Below are 9,951 nucleotides of genomic sequence, written 5' to 3'. Positions count from 1 at the left end.
GTGGAGGCTCGAAATAATACAACAAATTTATTTAAAGGTTCAGCATAATGCCTATAACAAAGGTGTTGGGAATGCAATTTAGACTGCAAGACGATCCTACATTTAATCTAATAGTGAATTCCATTGAGAGAACAGGAGCAGAGGCGTAGTGCAGGGAGGTGTGGGGGGTAGAGCACGGCCACTCGATCTGCCACTAGAATGCAGCACATATCCAGAGAGCAGGTGAGAGGGTGACGAGTGAGGAGAAATATACCATGTGATCAGAACATTCACAGCCCCGGCATTTTCTGCGAGACAGTAGCACAATACGCGTGAAATTTGTCAGTCGCATGTGCACCATTATGCCCGTTTGCAATTACGTACTACGTTTGTGCAACGATGCATCCAGCAAACATAGGGGTGTACACTTCATAGTCGTCGTCATTGCTACTCATATAAACTGCGACAATACGGCCCATATCAGTGGTGTCAAGCTATACATGGTTGCTACCATGGCTGCCGTGCTCGCCGGCTTAAGCAAAATAAAAACAAATAAGGAGAATGTGACGTTTAAATGTCACGTGACTCTTTTCGTACTCTGCTTATTCCGCTTTGCAGGCAAGAGCACTTCAAACTGCTCCTGGCTGCTCTTGGCGCAGCAAAAGCGCTCTCGCTCTACCACTGCATGACAGTACTCCTACTCCTCCTTGACCACTGAAACACGCCAGCTCTGAAGAGAGCACTTTCAGCATGCTTTTGAGTGCTCCTGTTCTCCCAATGGAATTTGCCATAAGGAGCATACTATTAATGTCCCCTTGCAAAAAAATATTAACGTCAGAGCAGCAGTAATAATAACAGTTGTTGGGGTTTTACATCCCGAAACCACAATATGATTATGAGGGATGCTGTAGTGGAGGGACTCCGAAATTTCGACCACCCGGTGTTCTCTAAAGGGGTATTCACATGGGAGAGAAATCCTGAGGGGAGAAGCGGATCATGCGACAACGACGACACGGATTAGCGAGCGGGTGCGACCCCTCTGCGCCCACTCGCTAATATGAACATTGATTAGATTGAAAGAAGCAGCACCTTTCTTTCACTGGCTTTATGTTTTAGATGAATAGTGGAGACAAATGAAATGATAACTGAACAAGAACTGATGTGTCAGTTATTATGATGTGTTCCATGTAAAGATACTATATGCAAATGACAAAATTATAGAGGACTGGAGGCACCTACTGCACTTCAAAATCACTTTACAAAGAATGGCCGTGTAAGCAGAAAAAGACCCCATTCACATAATAAAACATGTGCCTTCATTTCAGTGAAACATGAAAATATTACTTAGCTTCCACATGGCAAGGCATCAAAATATTTTTCTACTGCAGATAAACTGAACTTTTCTACAATCAAACTAACACTTTGGAGAAACAATAGACTTACGCTTGTTAGATGTCTCTTAAAGAAGGGAATACAATTAAAATTGGTTGCAGTGTTGTTGGGGAATGGCAAAAACACCAAGCGATACATTGAAGAATTAGATAAAGAACACCACAAAACATCTTGCACATGCACATAGATTCACATTTAAGATATGCTCAGTGACCTGCTTAGTGGTATTAATGATACTAGGGGTGTTCAAAAGTTTCCAGGCCACTATACCATGTATTCCTACAGTAGCATAGCCTGGAAACTTTTGAACACCCTTGAACATCTGGGTTCCAGTGTACTCTACAAAAGATTTGGACATGACAATGCAGAGGCAAGCTCGCTAACCAGGATCAACACACAAACTTTCCCAAGCTTAAAACATGTGGCATATTTGACTGCTCAGTTGAGAACACCACTGAGGAAGTGCTGAAGAAGGTCACCTAACATAGTCACTATGTTATACGGCATGCATAACATTGCTCGAGACAATAACGGTGCAATGCTATTTCTACTAGGCTCACAGTTCTAATGCTACCCTTCAAAACTCAACACCGTGACACTGTTATGGAGTAAGCAATCAAATGAGCCTTTGCAAAAAAAAAAAGCTCAGACAGGAGAACTCGCTTCGAAATGGTCACTGATGTTCATGCTGATGCAGATGTCTTTCGAGGTGGTCCTGCCGCCCAAACGTCTCAGGGCATAAAGGGCATTGATATGGCTGCTCACCCAAGTGAGTCCGCAGGTGACAGTCCAATGTGGATGAGTCTGTGAAGCCCTGGTGGCAGAGGTGGCATTTATACAGTTGCTTGCTTGGGTGGAGGCGCTGGTGCCTCTTCAATGCGGACACTTGTGTGAAGCGCCGAGGGCAAAGGTGGCATTTATACGGGCGTTCGCCTGTGTGAACCCTGATGTGTTTGTTCAGATCCGATAATTGATCGGTTTCATAGCGACAGTATGCACAGTGGTGGCGACGCCCCTGATGCAGCCTCTCACCGTCTACAGCTGCTGGATGTGTGAAAGACCTTGACGCTGCATAAAGAAAACAACACAGCTTACTCAAGCGTTGCTTTTTAGTTTAAAGAAAATTGAATTTAAGTTATGGGACGTTTTACACAGCAACAACACAATAAGTTCATAGGTCATGCCATATGGGAAAAATCTGGCATAGTTCAGAACTGCCCACGGTTCCTTAATGTTTGCCTAAACCTAACAAGTGGTTTTTGCATTTTACTCCTTTCAAAATGCAGCTACTGTAGACATAATCGTAATATGCAACACATATTAAATGAGACAGATTTTAACTGACATTAATTATTCATGAAAATGTCTTGAAGACCATTTATGAAACAAAGTACAGCTGGTGAGCCTTTTAAAATTTATGTATATATGTGTGACTACTAAAGGACGAGGTGAATGAAACACGCTTACTGTTATTCAAAAATAAGTATTCCACACAAAATCTTGCCCTCTAGTTTTTAGCTACAGTACTATAATAGTTTTGACATCTTTTTATACCTACAAGCATGCCCTAATAGAACAGTACACTGGAATGTGTGCTAATCTGCATAGCATAAAGCAGAACGATAAAGGTGCTTTTGTTTCTTCAGCGCTAACAGCTGAAAGAGCAAGGTGACGCTTATCTTAAGATGCACCCAGGGCAACCAAGTGAAGAAGAAAATCAAATTATTTAAAAAATACCTAGCAGAATCGAAGAACTAATGTTTGCAGTATATAAGTATTCGAGTGCAACGAACTTCGCTCTAAACGCCTAAACAACATAGTGCAAGATCCCAAAGAAAATACATATATGAGCATAACAGGAAAAGATGAAATTATAATGTGTAGAAAACAAATCACTGAAAGGATCATTTGCTAAGAAGCAAGTTAATTACAAGATACAGCAATTAAGTAGCATCCTATAGTATATAAAAAAAATGCAGACAGCAGAATATGGTAGTATAACGTTTTCCACCCAACAGTGACTTCAGAGTACCTTGATGTTTGGCGACGTGCACCTAGGGAGAGAAAAAAAAGAGCACAAATTGTTAACAAGCCAGCTTATCAGAGCTATGCATATTGCTACTATATGATACGAGGTTTTCAATCACACTTGAATTTAGAGCTAGCCATTTTTTAAGTGTTTGTTTGTTTACCGAGCATTTCCTCCAAACCTCTCGAAAAACTAATATTTCTCTGCACATCATACTAAAATTGCAACCTTTACAAAACTATTTTCTAAAATATGATCTTAATGTCATGCTACCCATCTCTGCCTAAAATAAAAGATGAAGCCCTTTAGCTAATGCTAAGGAATGCACAGTCACTATTAAATTACTTTGGTGTCCTATTCCCTTTGGCATTAATTTTCTGTTACATGTTCCCTTTCACCACTGGACATCACCACTGGTTTTAAATGCCAAGGCTTGGAACCAGATGTTAATTCATATGGGATTCACTCGCGTACACCTACCACGCAATTCTTCATTCACCTTTAATTAGCACTATTTCATGCATTAAACTCGAATCTGTTTCTTACACCTAATGCATTAATTATAAATCCTGATCATTAGCATAACTTTACTGCTCTAAGTCCGGTAAGCCTCCCCTCCGCCCCGCCCTTGAAGCTTTCTGCACATCACCCAGTGTTGCCTCCAAGATCTGCTCACTTGCCACTCCATTCATGTTCACACTCTCCGACACCAGCTATCGAGAACTGATGACTTGTTTGCTGCTATTACTGTGTTTGTAGAGCTACATCACTATGAAATTGACCCCACAACATGTGTTAAGGTTTTCTTTTTTTTTTTTTTTGAGAGCTCTTTAAAACGAATATTCCATGTCTTCCAGCCTTGGCTTAAAAATTTAGTAAGCTGAAAAAAATTCAGTTTTCTTTCTTGCAACATGCCGTATTGCACAAACTGTGAAACATACTACAATAAGACAATTACATCCCCTAACTTCACCAAATATCAACAGTTAACTGTGCCATCAATGAGAAAATTAATTTGTGAATTGTCTGATGAAGGTGCTTTAAAGGCCAAAATCCAAAGTATCACCTCAACTACTAGAATTTTACTGTGCTTTGACAAAGCACAGCCATACAAACATAGGGCCTGGTGGTGTCTGAGCCCCATTTGCTCGAGCCCATGGTGTCGCAGCACACCGAATGCCTGCACACGACCCTGTGTGGTGTGCTGGTACTGAGTTATTTTTTTTATGACTCATGCTTACAAACAATATGGTATGAAATTGTGCACAGCTCAGCACAGTAAACCTTGTGTATAAATTTTATCACTGCTGTTATTCAGTCTATCTGCAACGGATTGTTGCAAATCCCAAGTGACTGGCCCATCAAGCGTCTTCACATAAGTAGCCTAAACAAAGAAAATAAAATCCCAATTGCACAATGAGGCAAAGTTTCTTTTTTTAATCTGACTGTACAGAAAAACACTTCTGTTGACACAGTTCTTGCAGGACTGACGAAAGTGATGGAACTGTCCAGTGGATCGAATTAAGCAAAGTACCCGCAAGGAAATAAAGTACATAACTCGTACAAGTGGCAACATCTGCTGTCGTAACATGTCCGTGAATTGAATATGTGCGCATATTTTATGTGTCCAAAGAAGAAAATTAAGCAAAAAAAAACGATCTTTGAGACCTGACAATGCTGAGATCAAACGGAGGCCCAATTTTTTCAAAAGAAAATCCGTTACTGGCAAACTACAAAAAACACAAAACTAGTGAGCTCTGTCCTTGCAATGCAAAACTTATTTACTTATTCACTATTATATAGCACTTTCTTTTATTCCTATGAGGAATAAAGTATGCTGCCCTGCACACCACTGATAACAAGCTTTATGTCCTCCATTTATTAACCGGCTCCTCAATTACTGGAGATTAAGTGGAGGCCTACGTGACTAAGCCAGCCTTTGCCAGTACGTACCGAAAACATGTATTCTTTTGGTACGCCAAGAACATGTGATGCAACTTGCTGCCACTAGGTGAAAAATGTCGCCCTAATGCATCATTTAAAGGTGCAATTATAATCCAACTGAAAGCAGAGTGATGTCGTCATGGTATGCGCAATCTCATTCTGCCGACATCAAAATCGTCATATTGTGATGACAACGGCTTTTTCAGGAACTAACTCTTCTCATAGAGACTTAGTTCCACATAAAGCACGCATTCAAGTTACTTTAGCATGGTTGCATGGTCACTCTGGCTCATCTCACAAGCCATTCAATTTGCTGCACAAGCGCGGTCACCACTGGTGTCCGATGCATAACCAGAAAAGTTCAAATTATGCGGTAACTGCTGAATGATCTGTCTCCAACTACTCTAGCTTATCAGGTGAAATAGCAACTGTATTTAATGACGCATAAAAATTGCAGAACTTTAATTTCTAGGCAACATGCTTTTTGAAATTAAAATTTCCCAAAGGCCTGCATAAACCGCGCACAAGAGAACAAACAAATCATACCAGTGACTATGCCACTGCCCAAACCACAGCCAGATTGATGCAGATATTAAAAAAAGCAGATGGATCGCTGCACGTCTATCCTAATTGATATCAATGATGAAAAGGTGTCAGAACTTCATTCAATGGAAATAATGAGCATAAGAGAGCCCGCATTCAACTTCCAATGAAGAATTCAATACAACCAAATGCAAATGATTTGATATGTTAGTCTGCCAGCATTAAGATACGGTGTCAGAAAATTTAACAATGCATACTGTAAAAAATGAACGAAATTTATTTAGCACACTGGAAAACACGCAGATAAATGATGTCATCCAAACAGGTAAGATGCTTAACTGTGGTAAAGAAGCATTTAAAACAAAGAATAAAGAGAAAAAGCTAGAAACATCAAGAAAGGCACATTTACAGTGCTCTGGATTAAATGTGACGCGCACACTTTTGTTTCCACCATTTTCAGTTTGTGCCACATCAATGTAATATTGGCTTGTACACTTGCGTCAGAGCCACGTCATATTAGAGGCCAGATTTGTAGAGACATGATTATCTAAAGCAGTTGTGCATACCAGTTATTACACTTAAATTTTCAATGTCACATTTATTCTGCAAGTACTGCATATAAGCTAGAGGCAACAAAAATATTAGCCTAACATGAAAAGACCACATTCTATGCTGCAACAAACATCACTGACAGCACAAACCTACAGATGCAGGAAAGTAAGAAAGGCACAGTCAATAAATAAAGAGACATCACACAGCCTACACATGGCACACAGTCAGGCCATGAACGTAACATTGCTAAACGAGTTCCATAATCTAGATACATAGAAAAGGAAATGACAATGTTCTCCAAAATTTTCGTTTTTTTTTTATCCGAAAGCTTGCCCTTAGGCATAGTAAAACACAGTTATATTGCATTTGTAAGCAGAATCTTGCTGTGTAAAATGATGGCAGTTGAATATGAGAAGACTCTTTCAAATTTCCACAGCACTTCCATTGTTCTACATACTAGAAAAGGAACATAGGCACAATGCCCTAGTCTTGTTCAGCTCTCCAGTAACTGCAATTCTTCAGAACTAAGAAACAATCACTCTCATTTTCAACTCATTCCTTTCCATAACAGCCGTACATCAAGACTGTCTGCAACTGCGCACTACTTTAGTGAATAAATCTTCATATGCTACCACAATGTAACCATATGTTCCCACACAAAAAGAAAAAAAGACACACTGACTGCATGCAGTGATTTCTAAGTGGATTTAAGGTAATGTCGACCTAATGAACAATCAATACTAGAAAATTCACTTCGCGCACTTCTAAAAATTTGCCAGAAATATACTGAGGCTGTGGAATGTTTATTTGAGACTGGAATCACTATAGGTCAGTATTGAGTGCCAAGAACGACACTTTAAATTGTCATGGCAACACATCTCCACTGTTATGTAAACTTGGCCGGATGATATGGCAAGGGGGTTATCAAAGAAAGATGTATAGAATAAGCATCGCCATAAACAAGGCACCATGCGTTACTCATAATGAGGAGCACAATTCTTATTCAGATTATTATTTAATTTATGCTTTCTTAGAAGGGTGTAGTGCAAGTGTGACCAGAAAATTACTTTTTTTTGATAATGCACCAGACAAAACCTTAAATGAACAAGAAGTGTTATGAAAGTGTTCTGATGTGTTCATTGTAAAGAATACTGAAGATAATATAAGTAAATGGCAATAAGATACAGGAGGAGTAGATGATTTATTACACTTCAAAATTATTTTAAAGAGAATGGGTATTGTAACGAGAAAAAGCTCCCATTTACATAATAGAATATGTGCCGTCACTTACATATCCACACTGCTGACATTCTTAAATACATGAAAATACAGCTCAGCTCCCACACAAGACAAAATATTTCTTGTACTCCAGCCAAACAGAACTTTACTACATGTAAGCACACAAACGCTCTTAATGCACCTCTTAATGCAAAGGAATGGGTAGCAGTCTTATTGAATAATGGAAAAATGAACAAGTGACACATCAAAGACTTAGAGCAAGAACACCACAGAAGATATTGGACATGCACGTAGATGTCCAATCCAGATATGATTGGTGGTATTAATGGTACTGCATGTACATGTGGTTTCCAGTGGCTTTTACAAAAAATGGATATGAAAACGCAGAGGCAAGCTTGCTAATGAGTATCAACACATAAATTCTCCCTGAGCTTGAAACATATGGCACATTCAATTGGTCAGTTAAGAACACTGCTAAAGGAACACTAAAAAAATGGAACTGCACTTGACTGCACGCACACCAACACTTTAGCGACAGTAATGAAGCAATGCTATTACTCCTAGACCCACACATTTTATGTTGTCCTACGTAACTCGACACTGCCACAGTACTCTCGAATAAGAGTCAATTGAGCCATTGCAAAAAAAAAAAAGGCTCCAACAGAACAACTTGCTGAGAGATGGTCACTGATGTTCATGCTGACTTTGGTGTCTTTTGAGGCGGTATCTTTTCCAGAACGCCTGGGGGCATGAAGGGCATTGATATGGCCGCTTGCCCGTGTGAGCACGCAGGTGACCGTGCAATACAGACAACTGCTTGAAGCTCTGGGGGCACAGGTGGCATTCGTGCGGTCGCTTGCTAGTGTGGATGCACAGGTGGGTCTTCAGTGCCGACCCCTGCGTGAAGCGTTTGGGGCAAAGGTGGCACTTGTATGGCCGTTCGCCTGTGTGAATCCTGACGTGTATCTTCATATGGGACAATTTATTAGTTCCATAGTCACAGAAGTCACAGCGGTGGTGGCGCCCCTGGCGTGGCTTCTCACCATCTGTAGTTGATGTCTTCTCACCATCTGTAGTTGCTGAATGGCTGAAGGGCCTTGATGCTGCACAAAAAAAAAAAAAAAACAGGACATGATTCACAGGTATTGCTTTTCACTTAAAAAAAAGAATGAATTTAAATTACGAGGTTCACACAACATCAACACTCTACGTTTACAGATCATGCCGTACTGAGAAAATCTGGAACAATTTAATAAACTACCAAGGGTTCCTTAGTGCACACACCTAAACTTAACGAGTGTTTCTGCATCTAACCCCTACCAAAATCCAGCTGCTGCAGCCATAATTGTGAAATGCCACACAAATTTTATGAAACTGATGTTGATTAACAGAAATTCTTTCTTGAAAATGTCCTGAGGGCAAAACGAGAAAAGAAGCGCAGATGGTCAACCTTATAGATTGCCTCAATGTACGCATATGCAATTGCCAGAAGGACCAGGTCAGGGACATATGCTATCATTGCTGCCACATGTATGACGGGTAATTATAAAGTAAGGGCCATTTGATGTAACGAGATATTCTCATTAGTAATAGTTGTTATGGTGGTTTTTGTTTCACACAAACTAATTGCATTAAAGGAGTATTTTGCATAATTGCATACAATTGCATTAAAGGAGTACTGACACAGTTTTTAGACATCGCAAGAGGGACATGTGTTGTTTCCTAGGCAAGCAGTGTTAACGCTCTTCACACACTGAAGCCGGGAAAGACGTATAAAATATTTGAGCTTGATTTTAAAGTTTTTGTCACCCAGTATCTGCTAGCAAACCCCACCGCAATGTATATTATCCTGACAAGTCAACACAGTTGGCTGGGTTTACGAACTCTGTGCCCTGCATGCATCGCTAATCGCCGAAATCTCTCTCAGAGTTGCTGGACGACAATTCATTTATCGTTGTTTGCGTGAACCACCACTAGCTGCCACTATTACGTGATGAGTTGCCGTCCACACGTGACTTAGACCAATGTCAGACTGTGTTGGCACGTCACTCCGAAACTGCCTTCTTGATGTCAAAACCAAAAGCATTTGTTTAAGGTGGCGGTATTAAAAATATAATAGATACATTCCGAGGCACCATGATTTTCTTTTTAGGTTTCTGAACACGTGTTTTTATTTAGACCAACAATTCGGAAATTTCTAAAATTCATGTCAGTACTCCTTTAACTTCTAAGAGCTTTTCGTAAGGAAGGAACATAGACAGTATGCCCCACTG

At 40.1% G+C, this 9,951-nt stretch overlaps 1 protein-coding gene across 1 annotated transcript; it reads right to left on the bottom strand.

Moving 5' to 3' along the window:
• Positions 1-1,975: 1,975 nt before the first annotated feature.
• LOC119382072 (zinc finger protein 135-like) lies at positions 1,976-9,092 on the bottom strand. The gene is made up of 4 exons (XM_037649805.2): positions 8,367-9,092; positions 4,517-4,610; positions 3,404-3,425; positions 1,976-2,439 (listed from the first exon to the last, which is right to left on the bottom strand). Exons 1-4 carry the CDS (start codon positions 8,648-8,650, stop codon positions 2,045-2,047), a joined length of 795 nt encoding a protein of 264 aa, XP_037505733.1. The 5' UTR covers positions 8,651-9,092; the 3' UTR covers positions 1,976-2,044.
• Between the last annotated feature and the right edge of the window lie 859 nt (positions 9,093-9,951).

This window comes from Rhipicephalus sanguineus, chromosome 2, assembly GCF_013339695.2.
Source record: "Rhipicephalus sanguineus isolate Rsan-2018 chromosome 2, BIME_Rsan_1.4, whole genome shotgun sequence".
Lineage (NCBI taxonomy): Eukaryota > Metazoa > Arthropoda > Arachnida > Ixodida > Ixodidae > Rhipicephalus > Rhipicephalus sanguineus.
Note: the sequence above shows the minus strand (reverse complement) of the source record. Positions and strands in the feature narration are given on the sequence as shown.